The 20,407-nt window shown below is 29.1% G+C and overlaps 1 protein-coding gene across 1 annotated transcript in view; it reads right to left on the bottom strand.

Annotated features, from left to right (window-relative positions):
• LOC147072222 (lachesin-like) overlaps positions 1–20,407 on the bottom strand; it is a 113,029-nt gene that overhangs the window by 32,190 nt on the left and 60,432 nt on the right. The window contains exons 3-5 of the mRNA XM_085946470.1: positions 9,969–10,102; positions 6,283–6,468; positions 4,800–4,992 (exon numbers count right to left, since the gene is read on the bottom strand). Coding sequence (XP_085802596.1) covers positions 4,800–4,992; positions 6,283–6,468; positions 9,969–10,102 — 513 coding nt within the window. The remainder of the gene's footprint in view (positions 1–4,799; positions 4,993–6,282; positions 6,469–9,968; positions 10,103–20,407) is intronic.

The raw sequence follows: 20,407 nt of genomic DNA on the forward strand, positions 1-20,407 counted from the left end.
TTTTTATCTCCTCTGCTGTCTTATTTTGGGTATTTAGGCTGGATTCGAGATACGTGAACTTGTCCACCCCTTCATATGCATGCTGTCCTATGTCTATATTCTGCAGCGGTACCTGATCGCGTGTGCTGACCATATATTTAGTTTTTGACTGGTTTATTTGCAGCCCAGCGTTTTCTGCTTTCATTTTCATAGCGCCATTATGGTCGATCATCCTCTGTTTGGATCTGCTTGTAATTACTATGTCGTCAGCATAAGCGCACATCTGCGTTGTACTGTTATCTACCCATCCTCTTATGTTGGTTTCACGAGCTATGTATTCCACCACAAGATTAAATACCATAGTGGATAGCGCATCCCCTTGCCTCACACCTTCGATTCGATTTTGAAGCTTTCAGTTTGCTCATTTTGCACAGTGACAACTGCTTGAGTATCCGTCAGTGTGTAGATCATTAACCTGCTATACAGTACAGATGAGAAAACTTTATAAGCTGTGTTTGGAATTGTGATCCCTCTGTAGTTATCGCACATTGTTTTGTCTCCCTTTTTCAGAAAAGGCACGATTATACCCATCTTCCATTCCTCAGGTGGAATTTCTTCTCCAAATATTGAGAATTATCTTGTGCATATTTGCTTCCAGTGTTGGGCCACCACTCTTTATCAGCTCGGCTGTTATCCTGTCGGTTCCAGGTGCTTTATTGTTTTTCAGCGTTCTTAATGCTTTTCTTACTTCAGGCAGAGTAGGCTCATCAATAAATTCCTCAGCAGTGTGGTACAATACTTCTTCCGTTTCCTCATGACCATTACTATAAGCCTGATTATAAATGGTATGAAATAGCCTTTCCATCTTTCCATAATGTCCTCCTTTTCGATCAGCATTTGTCCTTCACTATCCTTACAGGAGTTTAATCTGGGTTGATAAGATTTCGTTAGATTTCGAAGAGTCTTGTAAAATTTTTTGGGATCATTGCTTCTTCTTTGACATTCCATGTCTTGGAGTATTCTCTTGAGCATCATTCGCTTTTTCTCTCGACAGAGCTTTGTTGCAGTTTTTCTCTTTTCTTTATAAGTTTCGTAATTTTGGCTCGTTTCCCTTTCTAGGCATTTTTTCCTTGCTTTATTTTTTATATAGAATATATTTTCTTGTTTAATTTTATCAATGAAAAAAATATTTTTGAGTGTTTTTGAATTATTTTAGGTCATAGGTCATTTTGCGTACTTTCTAAACAGTGTTTTTATTGCTCGTATGAAAATATTGAAATCAGATTCTATTAAAAATAATGGATTTTTACAGTGTGGTTGTATCTAAAATATTATTAACTAAAAGGCTCATTGTTTGCCAATTAATTTGTTATAATATCTTTACTGTATAAGTAAATAACTTTTAAATATTATATTAATTTTGAAAAAAAAATGTGAAATTTTGAGTCATTGGATTTTTTTTGTGACGAGAAGTGCGAAGCTTTTATGTTTATCATAAATAAACTATATTTTTATTAACAAAGATAATTCATATTGTTCATAATTTGATGAATATCACTTCTCAGTCATGTAGGTACGGACATGCATATGATGTAATATCAAATAGTAACAATGTTGGACGCCACTGGCCAAGAGTAATCCTTTTGCTTGGGCGCACTTTCCCGGCCGAAACGTTAGCAAGAGACAATGCCTTGTGGAGGAAATGTTGAATTAATTGATAAATTCATTTGAAGTGGCAGTGGCGTGCGGCCCGAGAGCGAATAAATTTTGTTGATTGACTTTACAGCAAGGAGAGGAGAGAAACAAGGGGGTCGGTTCAGAGAAACGTACGAGAGGCGTGTTTAATCATCCTTTCTCTCGGTGTCAGCCCGTCGATCGGAAAGTTTGGGATGAAGTTACCGCAGTCTTTGTGATACTGGAGTGGGGATCGCGACGCTCCGCAGTTAATTATTCCCGGCTTTAATCCTGCAGGATTACGCGGGAAGTGGAATTCGTCGTTCGCAGCCTGTCGCTTGAAACGTGTTAGAAGAATCCTTTCTAAGAAATTAATCGTCTTTCTTGTCTCCCCGCCTATAATCGAGCAACAGTCTTGCCAGTCGATCGAAAGAATTTTAAAGAAATTGATTCTCCTATATCCTCGATATCTTTTCAAATACCACAAACTATCTTCAACTCATTAAAAATCGGATGCAACCTGCATATAATTAAATAAAAGTTATATTGTAGAGCATGTGGTAATGTATTATAGTGAAAACAGTAGTGGTTCTCAAATATTTCTCATAATATGTTCTCAACGATTTTTTTTCTATGCGGACGGACCACCTGTTGTACACTAATTAATTGGCCATTCGATATAATTAGCATGTTGTTTAAATGTGTATTTTAGTTTCGCCAGCTAATATTAATCTTTACACATCTTTTGTAACTGCTTTTACTCAAGATGAAAACTAAAAATAACATTGATTAAACTATCCGACTTTTTTGTATAAACATTATACAAAAACAATAGAAACTATACATTGTGAAACACATCACAACATACAAATGTTATAATCGTTATTTTTTTGTTTAAAAATGATTTGTAATTATATTTCTTAGTAATGATGATTACATTTCTTCAAATATTTAGGTACCGAAATACTTCAAGGCTCCTTGGAAAGAGCTTCAAAGCCACACCCTCTATTTTAAGAATTTCTTATATGAAAATAGGTAAAACATAATATTATCATATATTAAAAGAAAAATATTTCATAAATTAGTCATTTAAAACTAAAATATTATCTGTGATAGTAATATGACCAATGTTGTGTTATATTTCAGACCAATGATGTTATACCATTGTTTCAGGCAGCCACTTAAGATTTTGTTAAAAACATTTTCGTTAGATTTTTTTTTGTATTACTATTAGTTAGTTTTATTTTTAGTAAAATTTTTCATTTTTTGTGGTTATCCCATAACAAAGTACACGACTAGATTTCTTCTAATGCGTCACTTAATTCCAAAATCAATCAAAATAGTGATACATTTTCTGTATCGTGTTCAAATAGTTAATAATTATCCTGGGATGTAAACCGTCAAGCATTTTTTTTACCACGGTCACTCATGACGATGTTACCTATTTTAAAGCGAGATAGAGTACGACAATTAATTATTGAGAATGATTTTGAAAATGAAAAGTAACATTGCGAAACTAGCGCCTCTAGTGTCGTTAAGTAGTATTAACCACCACATATTTTTTTTAATATGTCATACTGCAATGGCAATGTCTTAATCGATTCTAAATGAATCCGACTAGAATCTCCAATATTGTACTGTAGATAACCGCCTTGTTTACGAAATTTCCTCGAGTGATATCCGTATTATTTTGGATCAAGAAAAATAACGGAAACATATTTTTACCTAGTTAAACTAGGTGTTCCAAAATCAGGATGACTCAAAATTCTATGACAAAATTCTGAAATCGCTAATTAAATTAGATACCCATAAAATAATTATCACGGAAGCTTGCATTTTCATGGTCTACAGTGCAGATATCTTTAAAAAGGGTTGGCAAAGCGAATAAGTGATATATCATAATTACGATAATGTGCGTATTATTCAGTGTGACTGCAAAAAATTCGTTTAAAAAAATTCAAGAGTTGGGCTTAGAAATTCTCTTATACTGTCCATATTTGAAAGATATCGTTTCTTTGGATTTATTATTATGATAAGCGAATCATAAAGTTATATTGAAATGAAATTAATAGTATCTTATGATGGAAATTATATTTTAGATAAAAAAATATTACGTATTATTTATCTTTTTGGTCTTTTAAAATAAATATTTATATTACGACCACTTAACTTGAATCAGTCGTATAACCATATGATTTTAACGTTTTAAACGTAATTTTTAACGTATATGATTTTAAAATAACTGAAGTTAATATTTTAATATAAGCATGCATTAAACAAAAGTGTGCATATAGATATACAGGTATAAGTATATTATTGCAAAAATCGGTGTGTGTACTTATGTACGCGTGTTAGAAGTTATAATTCTTTGGCGTAATAAAACTAAATAAGCCATTACCTGAGTCTATTAATATTACAGTGGATTAGGTTGATGAAAACGTCCGCGATTCATCCGTATCTCATATAGCACATGATAATTGTAATTTAATTATTGTATTGAAGCAAAAGTCATCTTTGCCATACAGCGGTTATAATCGATCCAGAAGTGCCCATGATAAATTAATAAAAAATCAAATTTTAATATATTTTTTGAATTATTTACCAACTCAACATTCACAGAATTTATTTATTTATTGATGTATAATTGTATTCATAAATAATACTTACATAAATATAGCTTCATATCATGATACACAATCTTTACAATTAAAAAAAAATATACACTCCAATATAAATAAAGTTTTATGAATATAAATTAACAGTGTAGAATGTTAGTCTCCAGAGATTTGTTTATAAACATATATTTACGAGTATTATGACACAATATTGGTTATGTTCACACGTGCTGTTTACTTGGTTGAATTGAACGACTAACTAAATGACACTATGCGCATGCACCCCTGAGACCGAAATGAATATTATCATAATAATAAATTATGCGTTGCATCGGCGCGCGCAACTTCTGTCACACGCCAAACGTGTTGCATCGGCGCGCGCAACTTCGTCACACGCCAAAAATACACTCTGACCTGTTTTCCCAAATGCGCCAAAAGAAGTATAACTTCAAAAAAGTTAAAATGTTTAAAAATAAAAGGTTCAAAAGTCGATGAACATAATAAGGTTGTATAGAAATATTAAATAAATACCTCTCGTCTTTCCTTGTGGTCCTCCTCTGGCTATAATTTCTCCGCCATCCTCTCTCCTCCAGACAACTTTCGGCTTTGGGTGTCCTCGAGCTTTACATACTAACTTGGCTGATCCACCTTCAGGAACCATCATATCTCCAGACGTTTCTTCGTATATTATATCAGGTGGTATAACTACTTCGAGAAATGCAGTCTGTGAAGCACACACAGAGTTTAAGGCTACGACTAATTTGAATGATATATGTAATAATATATTTATAATTAACTGTTAATTACTAAACATAATTTCCATTATATAATAGTGTACATAGATACGTGTAAGTAACTATGTTAACTTAACATAATACTGAAAATGACCATGAATATTTGTGACATCAATTCTGTCATATTGAAATGATTAGATACTATTAATAAATGAATAAATTATAAAATATATTTTTTTAATAAAACATCATCAGTAATACAAAAAAAAACTAATATTTGCTTGTTATTTATTAAATCAAATTACGTATTTATTTTTCACCGTGTAGGTAGGTATGCTTATAAATTTAATTTGTTGCTATTTTATATTAAGCTAAATTATCATTTTTTAAAGAAGGATAATGGATATTTTTATTAAAGATAAGTCTCCATAGAGAAAATGCTATCTTTAATAGAACATTTTATCAAGAATATCTTGTTAGACACTCTATAAACCTATTAGGTCCTTGGTTTAGGTGAAATACGCATTTTAAAATATCTTTGCCGAACGCAAAATTTAACCCGTAACCCACAGATTTAGAGGCGGATATAATATTTATTGTTATAGGCATATAAAATTAAATGCAATTTTAATGTTGATCAATAAAATAGATTATTTTCGTTTACTTAACTGACTAAAAATATTTTAACAAACACATTATAATACATTTTATAAGTATAATTTCATTTCAATGTGATTAGAAACAATTATTTATTTCCATGCTTAGGCAAAGTAGAATTCCATTAGTGATATAATTACCAAATATAATATATTATGCCATTTCAAACTAAAATTCATTTAATAATACAATTATTGTTTTGATTAAACTATATGAATCTAAAAATGATAAATTAAATAATGAATATCGTTAAAATTAAAAGAAACGCTTGAAACACAAAAAAAACTGTTAAGTATATAATGACAATTCGATTATGCTTTTCGGCTTTTATTGCATATTTTTATGTATAAGTAGAAATATTATTCTCATGAAAGCATAGTTTTTCGTATAATAGGTAATTAATTTTTTTTTGACTTAGGTATATATTTTTCTTATAAATGTTATAAAGTAAGTAGGTACAATATTATATTGATTACAATATGTTTTAAATAATTGTAAATGTAATTTTTCAGTAACTTGTCTTAAATTATACATAATAATACTTCGTAATTTAGCCACTAAATTTTATTAGTAGCACTTCGCTGTCGTTCGAAAAATAGGGATAAGTACCATTTTTTTCTTACCTGCATTTTCATAGGGTCAGTATTTACTTGACACATGTACTGTCCGCGGTCTTCTCTCTTCACTCCTCGAATGTTCAACGTCCACGTGTTGTAATCGTTGTGCGTAACAGACAACCTGGCGTTGTTCGTTATCACGTGTTCGTGGATTGCTAGGATGGCCTTCGTATCAGCCTTGATCCAAGCTACCTGCTCCGTCAATCGGGATCCAGGTGTACGGGGTCGAAGTATGTGTAGATGTTTTCAAAATCAGACATGCTTTAGATAGACCATTTTGCAATACATTTAAATAATAAAGCACAGATATGTAAATAATATATGACATAAAAATCTTGATTCGTCTTGGCTGGCTAGACAAAATGTAAAAGGGGTATTGAACATAATAATCTTGAGAAACTATAAAATGTCAGTATCTTTACATACTAAAACTCACCTTAATCCATCTGTCTGCAATAAAACTTAAGTTTCTAGTTGGTATTCAAATTATTTATTACATATACCAAAACCTACAACAAATCCTTTGCTGCATAACATGAAATTTTCTACTTCGTCCATACAACGATAATAGGTATTTAAAGATTTGTGCGAGGATATTACCGAAATTAAATTAATTTTATATTGCCAAATTTATTGTAAGTATATAAAAGATTTTCTTATATTTTTAAGTATATTAATTTAAAAAAATAGAATTTTTATATTAATGTAAGTAAGTACTTATATCTACTTATAAAATATATTATTAGTTTAAAGATACTTAATTGTATGTTAATTTAAATAAAAAGTAATAGTGATATATTCATATTAGATATCAGCAATATTATTATTATCTTCTCATTTGTAAATATGTGAGAATATTCAATCAAACATATTATGATATACTAAAACTTTTCACTCAAAATGTTAAACTGTGGAAAGTTACCTACTAATGCCTTATAATAGAAACACCTTATATATTTACATGGAAAATACAAATATAGAGATCATTATATTATTAATTGTTATAACAAAACTTAAAACTAGGTGAAACTAATATAATACGTATGTGCTCAAGAAAACAACCTGTGACTATTTGCATTACCAAATATAATTAATGGTTAGGGCTCATTCAAAAAACATTACCGAAAATATTTGACAAATGAACCATTATCATAAAAACGATCCAAACAAATAATTGTAAGTATATAAATTAAAAAAATATTTATAGGTATCTAGTAAAAATATATAATGTAATTTGAATATACATATTTTTTTATGTATTCTTTTAAACATTTCCAAATTTAATTAACAAGTCTGGCTATTTTCTTGACGTATGTGACTTAATTCAAACTAATAAAAAAGATTTATTAACTTCGGGGTAAATAATATGAATAAATTTTATATGTTATTATTGTAAATAACAAAATGCATCTACGGATCATTGGATAAAAATATAAAACACAGTTAATTGATGTATATTATTATTGTCACTCAATAAATTAACTTTTACAAAGTATAGTTCCATTTTGAATTATTTGTTTGGATGTTTAATATTAATTAATATTATAAGACAGCAACACGTGAAAGGTTATATAGATATATTCATACCAGTGTCATCGCAAACCAGTGTGTGCATAAAGGTGCGGGTGCTAGAAAGAGATAGATTTAGGGTGCCAACTCTTCAAGTGCAACTTGGTGCGTTTTGTAGCATTTTCGTGCAAAGGATATGGATTTCACTTTCCAAAGGATAAGGAAAGCTATGACATGGAATTTGGAAGAATTACGGACAATAATCATTGATGAAATTGGATAATTTGAACGGGAAGTTAATGGATAAAGGTAGACCAAAACGTTTCTCTCATCATCAGTTAGGTGTGTTTTTCGTAAAAAAAGCAATTATAGTAAAACAATAATAAAAATATACCATAAATTTTCATATTTTTACTATAAGTCGTTTACAATACGTTATTTTTGGAGCGTTTTGTAAGTGGATTTGTTAAAAAATATGGGTAGATTTAAAGTTTCATTGGCTGGATCATTTGTACAGAATATGGTTGGTGTAGTAGGAATTATTTTGTGCCACTAAATCAATTTTATATTACAGGTGCTAATGTGTTTGTCTTATTTTACTCAAGCAGGTGTTGGTGGTATTATCATACAATGTGCAATGGTGTTTATAATCTGACAAGCTTAAGTGCAATAATGTATGATTTTCGTGGTAGTAATTGAACATTTTTAATTAAGCAACAATTTATAAATTAAATTTTATTAAGGTAAAATAATATCTTTTAAAAACAAGTGTTACAAACAAATTGTAAATGATTATATTTGAATAACAAAATACAGACGAGAAAATAAACTTAAAAAAGTTAAATATATTTTTTTTAAATATTCTGTTATTAGAAAATTACAATATAAGAAGTAATATATTGATATCCCATTTAATTATTTAATTAAAATTGCCAAAATACCCAAGAAAAACATACATTCAATATTTTCAGATGGTAATTCAGTGTGATCTAAGAAGGAAGCTTTCTCTAAAGTGCATTTTCAAGAAAGACAGTGGATAGTGAGGCAGTATAGTGAAAGTTTAGGTGATGAAACAGTCTTAAAGTTAAGAAAAAAACTTTAAAACGTGTTTCGAAAAAAAATAAAGAAAAAGTGCTGAGAGTATTACTGCAATACTTTCTAGATCTAGCATGACAAATTATTTTGATAGAATGGTAATTAATTATATGTTGCTATTGTGCATATTTTAAAAGGGTTAATTATTTGAATCCATTTTATATAATAGAATAATATTATGGGGGGTGAAAGATATTTTTTATGGAAAAATATTAAAAATAAATTATTTCTGTATGATGGCGATCATAAAAGCATGGATAATTATTTAACCTTTACCTATTTATTATAGGCAACAAAGACTTAAGTACCTATTTTAGTATTTATAGAAAAAACGACAAACAACTCTTAATAATACGGTCATTACCAACGGTAGAATAATTAATAAAGGAAACACTATTAACAAAAATTGACCAAATTCGTTTTGTTGATTTTATATTTTTTGAAGTGAGTAAAATTATTATTGACTTTTAGCCTTGCTTTCAACTTCTAGACTTATAAGGAATACTCCAAGAATTCGTAACATTTACAACTAAGTCTATTTTTAAATTAAACTTTCATTTGTTGTAGTTATTTTGATTCTTTACAAAATAAATACCTTATTCAAAAATATTAAGAATCTAAATACTTTGCTGGTATCATAAATAATAGCCAAATACTTTGATGGTTTTGGATCTGCTTCTAGTAGTTTTAAATTATGACAAATTACTCTATATATAAATGGTAATATGTAATATTTTGTTAATGGTAGGTATCTAATAATATTTACCACAACGCATATAATAGAGTTATGAATTAATTATAACAAGTTGCACATACATGTAAATTATTTTTTACTTCCAAAGACATAACTAAAAGAAAATGCTGTCACTAGAAAGTACATACAGTAAATACCAGTTGATTTCGTGATATATTTCCTAAGTGCTCTGTGCTCTAAAAGAAGAGAGTGGATGCATAGACAGACAGATAGATAGAGTTCAGTGGTGAACGGAAGTGAGAATCACAGAGACAGAGTGTGAGATAGAGAAACCGAATGGTGCAAGGGGTTTTAGGCAGGCGGGTACTTGTAAAGAATTGAATAGGATACACACCCTGGCTGTGGCGGACTCGCCACTCACCCTGTATCCACCGAGGTTGTTCACCACGCAAGTGAAGGTAGCGTCGCGGCCTTGGGCTATCGTCACGTTCTCCAGTGGGTACAGGAAGTCCGGCTCGAAACCCAGTGCTATAACAATTTAAATTATCCATATCAATAATACATATTATTATTCAAACAATCAGCTAGTCATTGGAAACGGAAACTGTATATATACCTTTACTTACGTCAATACCCAATTCAAACAAAGAAAGTGTTATTTATATATTCTACACAAGTAACGCGAACTTCATATTTGAATCTTTTGAATAAAATTAAACTTATACTAGGTTTGCCTGAGTGCGTGTCAAGTGGGGATAATGGGGTGTACACCATCCAAACGGTAGATTTCAGGGTGATGCGAGTTATCGGTAAAAACATTTTAATAGTACTTAAGTATTATTGAAAAATATAATAACATTAATTATATCAAATAAACCATATATTGTATAAGTAACAACGTTACTCATGCGGCGTAATGCCGAAGTACGACACTTTCCAAAAGGCGAGAAATCTTTTAAATATTCCTGTTCAAGAGTCTGCAATCTATGGAAAATACCACTCATGTACAAAATTCACAATGCTTCCTCTTCTCTTTACTTCCTTTAAAATACAAATACAAATAAAAGTACCGGTGTATATTGTTTCAGTGTTATTTTTTTAAGAACTTCAACACTACTTGAATTTTAAAGGAGTCAATTTGTCTAAAAAGATTATCATGAGGCCCGTTAGTCCATATTCATATATGGATCTTACCGTGTTCCGAAATTTAAACGTACACATTTATCACCGTGATATTTTGTATTATAAATAGATGGCCGTATAGTATTTATATCAAATTAATTTTTAAATGAAATACTTACAAAATATACAATACCACCGGAATACTAGGGAAACACAGAGTGTTAGATAAGTAAATTAAAAATACAATCACATCGTATAATTTATATAAAATTCTGGTAAGTGCTCATAATTATTAAGTCATGCCTATCAAATATTTGATAATAGTGACATCGTTATTTAGTTAAATTAGTATTATTATTATTGAATCTGATAAAATTGGAACAATACAGTCTGCAATATTTTTTTGATCTTAATACTACACTGCCATTTATTTTAGGTAAGATAGCTCACGATGAACTGTGATATGGTGAAATGTGACATACATAAATTCCATGTGACGGGTTCGGAGTCCTGAGATTTATCGAAAAAATATGAGAGGTTGCTGAAAACCTATGAAAGGAAATTTATTAAGAATGGTCTTCGGAGACATAATAATATGCAACAAAAATGGCTCATAACTATTAAGAAACCATCACGAGCTATATTAATTGTTGTATAGTGATTTCTTTATTGTCTTGTATGTGTAAGTAGGGCGAGGCCGTCGTGCAGGCCATATCCCAATGACTGGAAGGGAAAGAGAGGGTCGGACTACCTAGACTGGGGTAGTTTTTAACCAAACAGGTTTAAAAACATAAGTTTGTAACTGAAAGCTATTATGAAAGAAATTATCCAATTGTGCCGAAAATAACAAGTACGGAACTTTCAGCTGTAGTGTCTGATACTCTTACGGTTGTTTGCTTTGGTAATAAAGTTTTGGGAAATCACCGCATACTCTTCCTTCATCCTTCTTTTCTCGACGTTTTAGGCTAGTAGCAGAGTTTATTTTCAGGAGATGAGGCCATTTTCATTTTTTTTTTAAAGAATGATCTATGTAATCAGTCTAAAATATCGAAGAAAGAAGGAAGAAGAGCATGCAGTGATAACCCAAAACTATATTAGGATAATTCATACATTAATTCCCAATTTTCACTTTGACTCAATTCATTACAAAAATCCTAAAGTGCATTTTTTAAGTTAGTAAGATTTTTAATGTACACGTACATAATATTAATATATTTCAAAGTCTTACTGATTTATATGTATTGTTTAGTATTCAAATTCACATTTAGAGTCCATCCATAGACTGAAACGACTTTATGCGGCTTAGAACCGTGTGCCATAAACTTATGATTTCTGTTCATGGAAATATATTATAAGCATAAGTATATTGACACCCACGGTGGCCGCGCGGCTTAAGCGTTGGACTATAAAGCCGTGGGTCCCAGATTCGAATCCTGGATCTGACAAGTACACATATTGTTTTTCAATTTGTGTGTGTCAGGGTACGGACCTAATAGGTTGAGCGAGTGGCTGACATCCATTTCTCGTAAAAAACAAAATCTGCCTATACAAACCTCCACTCTGTGGAGGCCCATAATATTATGATCCTATCAGGATCGGACATGGTGTAAAAAAATAAATATTATAAGCATTTGATCGTATCCGTTTATTTATACCATACACTTACAAACTTGGTGAAAATATATTTTAGTTTAGTATTTAGTATGGCGCAAGGTTCTAAGCAGCATACGGTTTCAGTCTAGGAAAAGACTCTTAGTTACATTTGAAAACCATTTAAAACGCTTTAAATAAAAATAATAAATATTTTTTTCGGCACATAATATCGTCGGTGTTTTGTAAAAAGGGCGAATCAACCATTTTGGCAAAATTGAGATTTTAATGAAAATACAATATGTACCCCACTAGCTTTGTTGTGTAAAAATGGCGAATTTTTATCTCCACAGGTTAAAAACGATAATCGACTAAAATTAAATTAATTAAAATTACGAAATAAAAAGCAAATGTGACATATTAGGCCTTTGAAAATATCATATAATAATACTTATTATAATGACAGTATTCTTTCTAAGCTTAATTATAAACTTGTTAGATATTTATAATCATCTACAGGTAAAAAACAAATACATGTCAAAAGTTAAAAATCCTCCTCCTGTAAAGTAGCATTTTGGTTAATTCGCCCTTTTTACAAAACACCGACGATATGAAATTTTGTACCTACATATTAAATGCTTTGCCGTAATATTTTATTCAGTTCACGATATTGAGTACAACATAATATAACATATCGATATACTAGTAGTTCCAATTGATTTGAAGGAGATCTTCAGCTTACAGTTTGCAAGCCACTTACGATCGGTTGCATTGACATCGTGTCACATACACTTGCTACAAGCCACAGTGCTAATGGCCCGAGCTGTGCCGTTACGATCGTGCAAACCTTCTAACTCCTAAAAGTGGTTTTATAGTAGATACGATAAAACTATTTTATTTATACGTACTTATATTATCTGACATATATCACAGTTGTTTACTAGTCTCACATTATCATTATAATATGTTCAGCTTATTTATTTATTTTTATTTAAATGCTTCCAGAAACACATTCCAAGATATTATCTATCGATTTTACGTTATATAAATCGTTATATAATTGAATATAATATATATATATATATATTGTGATACTGCGGCTTTATATAGTATATAATATTATGTTATATAGTCACAATTCATCAGCGGGTAACTAATTAGTTCCATCATATTACTCAATTTTGGTGTAATTAGTAAGTGAATTATTAGATTAAATGGTAAAACACATCACCCGGAATGTTAGTTGTAGGTTTATGTAAGTCCTATTTGATGAAAATATTTTTATATTTTTTATAGTTTGGTACCTATAGTGTATTTCAAAATATTATGATTTAAATAACGTAGGTAATTATAAATTTGACTAAATCATATATACATATTTATATTACTATATTTATAACTAGTAGAATGTATAAATATATTTTTTAGAAACATAATACACTTAATATTATATGAATAGAGAAAAATAAAATATCCAGCCAACCTATATCTCGAAATGATATACAATCAGCTGCTCTCTAATATTGTAGACCAAAACTAATGTTTAAAGTGATATTAGATTTTTTGTACTCTGTAATATGCAGTGGGTATATTATGCAGTGGGTATAAAATGGGTAATTTAGGATAAATCCAAATGCCTGAAAAAATAATCCACGCAATGGAAAGCCATCCTCTGGAGTAATTCCAAAAAAGGTCAAAAATTACATAAAATTGGTTTTGGAAGATCTCAAATTACTATGTAAGATAAAGCAGAGGTCTTAATATAGAATTACAGTTTTTACAGGGTTTTTCCTCAATGGGTATCGAGAGTTTTGAGAGAAAAATATGTTCTTGTCCAAATTAAACATGAAAGATTATATTAGTAATGTAATACTGCTTGTGACTATAACCAGTATTTAAAACAAATGAAGTAGGGGGTAAGATCATGTTAACGCGCGTGTTTGAACATGTACCTATCCGACATTTTTTTTTTAAAACGGTACATGTTAAAACATGCGCGTTACCATGATCTTACTCCCTACTTCGCTTATCGTTTGTCAATTTATGGCTACGGCCGTATGTTGTAGTTTAACCACTGGGAAATGCCAATAGAAATGGCGTATTTGAAAAAAATACAACCTTATTCTTAGGTCAATAATTATTATAAAGCAAACATTATTCGTAAAATGTTTATCACATTTGTATGGTGAAAGATATAGCTTATAATCAGTACCTTTAGAATTATTTTTAAATGTGTAAATCTTGCCCATTTTTGAATAATAAAATGCCTAATTCTTGTAAAATTTGGGTAAAATTAAATAAAACTATATTCTAAAACATTAGATTGAGAGGTTTAAAAGAATACAATTTTATGTAATAAAAATACTTTATGCAGTCATCAAAAATGTTTAAAATAAATATAAAGGATAATAAGGATTCAAAATTATATAAATAGATTATCTACAACGCTTAAAGAATGTCCAGGATCATGCTTTGAAAATAGCATAAAACCTCCATTTTGACCTTCGCGGCGCACGTCCCCCCTTAATCGTTAGCAATAATAGGAATGCATATTATAATAACTGCCGTTATTTTACATCAGATACCACACACTTTATTTACATTTACATACTGCAAACTACATACTGGCTTCTCATTTGAGTTATTTACTTTCTGATTTTATGTGAAACTGAAAAATCGGTTAAAAATATAATAATAATATAATATAAGTTTTCAATTGTATCAATGTACCGTATCTACAATGGTAATGGCCTTATGATGGCTGATCATTATTATTTAAAACTGAAAAAGGTGTACTAACTGTTTGAAGAATACGTCATAGTTATATGCATGCGTGATCAAAGTATGGCAAAGAGTTGATTGCTCAGTCGCCAGTAATTACAATAAAGATTCACATTAAAGTAGATAAACCACTCGGATTATGTATTATAATATAAGATATAGTCCGACAAGATAAACGTAACGTTTTGATGTTTAGTTGGGTTCGGCTATTTTCGACCAGGACGGGAGCATCTTAGAAGGGAACAGTCCGTATTACACGTAGCAAATAGTCAAAGCTACTTTCAATATGAATAGTTATTGTTGTTATTCAGCCACTGTCCACAACAAGATCTCGGCGATTAAGATTATGTGTTGTCATTTTTTGAGAAAAAATTCGGCGATAATAGGTTTTCAATGTATAAAACTCCTATTCTTGGTAGTCCAATTATTATTGGATAATTAACAATATAAAAATAAATTCAAATAATTTTACCTATTAATTATTATTATGATAGTTTAATCAATACTGGGTAATTATTAAGTTTGAAAGGAAATAAATCGTTGAAAAATGATTATATTGCTGCAGGTATTTATTAATTAAATAATTAGGAGAACACAAATTATGACTAAATAAGTAAAAGTGAACGGTATACATATTAAATATATCGATGAACTAATCATATTTTTTATAATTTACAAATGCTGTCTTTTAATTCGTATTTTTAGTAAAGTTGTCATTGTAAAACTATAAATATACGATTAAATCGTATAAAAACAGACTTTTCATGAACACGTACCGACGTTAAAATGCCTTAGGTCAGGGATGTACTAATTATCCATCCCTGCACTATGCGCACTAAAGGACGTGTGCTTCTGCGCAGGTCCATGCTTAAGTTGTTGTTGTAAGAAGTTGTAATAATGAATTTTATTCCAAAGAATTGCATTATACCTATGTAGAATACACTATTATGGAGAAATAGTAAGCTGGTTTGATAAAAAAAATATTTAATAAAATAATGGGGTTTTTTTTATTCAATACGAAGAATCTTTGAAATTTATAAATATAATATGAATTACTAAACTCGTGTAGAAAACTTTACGAAGCCGTGCAAAGAGATGACGTATATCGATGTCTATTGCAATTGAAAATATATTATTTACTCCCTTCAAGTTTGCGTTTTACAGGATTCAGTATGGAATAATAATTTAGTCTACGTATGTATAATAAAATTTTATTTGTAAATTTGAGTTATCTAGAATATTAGCATAATTGAAATTCCACTCATCATTGACAAATAAATCAATTTAACTTATAAAATATATTCTTATAATTATATTATATTATGTAATTATAGTAATTTAATAAAAATTAAAGCATATATTATTATATAGCAGTATAAGTACCTATAAACCTTACTTCAATTTGCAAAGTTTATGTTGACATTACATATTACTACTGGTTTAAAAAAAAGAATTGTAATGTAATTTTCTTAAAAATCTTCAATACCTATTTCAGAAAAAATAAATTATGCTGTTCTATTATTATTATTATTATTATATTTACAAGTTAATTTAAAGTAAACTTTTGTGATAATAAACACTTTATTCATATTAATTATTATGTATTACATTATCGTAGAATATAATTTTTGAAAGGAATAAAAATAAAGTAGTGGAATTTCGATAAAAAATAAATATATTTTATTTATTAATTGGGTAGTATGGAGGTATATTTAAATATTTTTGTTTTTTGTATAAACAGTATATTGCATTTTGAAAATGGAAAATATGCAGTGGTATAAGTTAGTATCGGCTTACGTTCATAGAAATTTCCTGTATCACGCTCTTTCATTCAAAATTCCTAGCGGTCCTACGCAAAATCCACTTAAAATAGTTTAAGAAGTCAGAAGTTCTTTAAATCAGGTGTTTTAAACCTTTTGTGTTAAACCGCCTCATAAAATAATACAATTTAAAGTTTTTTTTACGATACATTTGTATATTAAAAATACATTGAGTTATATTTACGTTTTTATTTATGTTAATTAAAGAGGCGATTGAAAATTATATTGAAAAATAATGAAACAATATCATAAACAGTTATTACTTATATTTATATATTATATTTTTTGAAAAGTATACGTTTATTGGTATATGTATAAAGTTGTTTTTTACTTAAAACTATACCATTAAAAAAATAACTGTTCTTCTTTTCGTACAAGGAAAAAATGTTATTTTTACATGTACCTATATATATTGCTAGTGCTTTATTGTACCCCAAATGGGTATAAAATAAGCCTTTACAACTTAATAATATAAACGCATAGGTACTAATGTACTATTCAACAATACAAGATCTAATTTTTACAAGCGAACAAAAATAAAGATTTTGCCGAGCGATTATCAAAATACGAGTAATTGGTAAACTATTATTAATAACTAACTACAGATCAAAAGCAAAGGGCGGCTTTTGAAAAGAGGCTGTGGAGATTTGAGAAAAAGAGCACACTTGTCAGGTATGCTTAGGATAAAAAATAAGAATAGAATATTGCTACTAATGACTAGATACACACTAATTCAATGAAACTTCAAAAACTCACTGACGACATAAAATTGAGCGATAAGTTCACATCAAAAATTATTGGACAAAATTTATTTTTATTTAAAAAAAATATATATTTATTAATATGCGATTAAACGCCATATAATGCCATATATTTTTTTTACTTATCTAATTATTAATTATTTTGGACAAAGTGGTAGTCGTGACAACAATATTATGCATGAAGGTTTTAGGCTCTGTGATATGAGCCTACCATATTTCATATAATTTGATAGACTGACTGAGATTACGTGACGTAAAGTTCATACGAAAAAATATCAGAATTTCTTGACATTATTTAATCCAATATTTACATTACATTACACAGACCGCGCGCTGTGGTATATTTTTTTTAACTATTGGAAATTGTTTTGTAATTTGTATAATATATTCTTACATATACATATATCTTTGGAAAATTAAATTATTTTTATAGAATATAAAATAAGCAAGTGATTAGGTATATTATTAATATGTCAATATGCAATTAAAAATATTTTTCATAAAAATGTTGACTTTAAATAATCGCCTAATATGGAGTCTTCGCCACTGCTACAGATGATGCATCTCCATCATTGAAAGAAATATTTTGTATTTAAAAAAAATGTCATTTAAAGTTTAACACTTCTGCTTGAACGAAATCGTTGCTTGGAGCATCCAATCGTAATTACGGAGTTTTCCTAGAAACTGATAAGATATTTTATCAAAGTATAAAAGCATGTTATGAAATATTGAAAATAGGTTCATAATATGTAAGCCAATTTTGTAAAATGTAATATTCCTCGGAACATTCTACATAAATTTAATATTATATTATATTCTTGGAAAAGAAAATTAAAAATATTCACCATACATTTACGGTGTAGTTGTGAAAAAGTGCCCGTCTCTTAAGTTATGGGTGCGGGATTCGAAAAAATGACGTTGTGTTTTTCTAGTATTTTTTATTCAAAGGAAAACGTTAACAAATTTATTTAGCAATGGGTAGCAAACAAACATTATTTCTAGATATATATTAATTTATAATCTAATCTCCAGCTTGTAGAAATTCATGTGGTATTCTTAGAAACGATAATGGCAATTTATAATTCCTTGGTTATTGGTACACTTGTTTTATATAAATCTACCAACCTATTTAAAAATTTTATAATGCATTAATTATATTTTTTGTACATATATAAAATGCCGGTAATTGACCATTGCAGAAAATTGCATGCTTAGACAGGTTCATAGGCATATTAAAAAATATATTACTTACTTAAAACTATACATAAACATTGTCTATTGGTCAATTTATTTTACCGCAATAATACTGCGGATTAAACTATTTGGAATAATTTTGGTTTAAAATCAATTAGTTAAACCGTTCGTAAATAATGCATCAAACATAAAGTGAAATGTTGGATCTTAAAGAAATTATAGAATTAAATATAACTTTTTTTGTCTGATGTCAATAAATTGTTTATGATGGTCAATTTTCCATCGAACCATGTTCACCACTTGTTATCCTAATTTGTTTTTGATGGAAGATGACATTTTCATTGTATTAATATTGCTTATTAAAATATGATCTAAGCTTTGGTTATTCGCCAGTTTTAATGTTTAGTATTAAGATTTATTTTATTCAAATTGTATATTGGTAAGTTGGTGTTATTAAAAAACACTACATACTGTATTATCATTTACTTCTTTTTTAAACTGAAGATTATATTGTCAACGTTTTTAATTAATAATTGTGGAAAGTGCATATTCCACAATTATTAAAATTCATCCATACTGGTTTCGTCCGAACGGACATTACCAATTGGACATGACTAGGGATTCCAATCTTGGGATCCCAAGCTATTTTCGATACATATGAATCCCGGGATTGATAAACATAATCCCGAAACTTTCGGGATTGATTTTTTATCAATTTTTATGTAAAATAAAATAAAAACGAAAATATAACAGAAAAAATACTTTTAATAACAAATAACTAAATTAGAAATAAACTGAGTTTTAATGAAGTTTGATATTTATACCCATGTGTAAGTTGCTGATTCATTTTATTTTTTCACATAAATTAATATAAATGAGAAAGATTGGTAAAAAACAATGCTTCGCACTATTAACAAAGTAATTCCACCATGATCTCATACATCTCGCTAACCCATTCTTTAAGTCTTTACTATCAGAAACAGCAATATCATATTAAATTCACAATATTATTTATATTACAATATTATTTACTCCATTAAACTTATGTATTTCCAAGATTGAACGTACACAATATTAACAATAAATGTCTTTAATAGTATAAATTATACTGGATTTATTTTTGACCGATTTTATTAATGTAATTTGTAAATTTAAAAATTTGATATTAACAATGGAAAAAATGCCAATCCCGGAATCCTGGAACTGGTCCCGGGATTGGCATTTTTTGATCAAATTGTAATCTCGAAATCCTGGGATAAAAAATTTTGGCTCGAGATTGGATTCCCTAGACATGACATTCCGCCAAGTATTATCTCATTTAGTGCTGCCACCGCGACTGGCGCGTTTGCATTAGTTGGCCATTAAATATAAATCACATGATATTTAAATGTGGTAATTAGTAATTATCTGGTCAACAGTGAATGCGTTAACGGTAAAAATAGTTAAAACAATCAATTAAATTAATCACTATCAACAAAAAAATATGTCAATAATTTTTGTTCGAATAAAAAAGTTCAATCACAACTAGAGTCCAGATAATGAACGCGAATTAAATTTCGTTTGTT

The sequence above is a fragment of the Rhyacophila brunnea genome, unplaced genomic scaffold, assembly GCF_057557595.1.
Source record: "Rhyacophila brunnea isolate RB1 unplaced genomic scaffold, BYU_Rbru_1.0 scaffold_2, whole genome shotgun sequence".
NCBI lineage: Eukaryota > Metazoa > Arthropoda > Insecta > Trichoptera > Rhyacophilidae > Rhyacophila > Rhyacophila brunnea.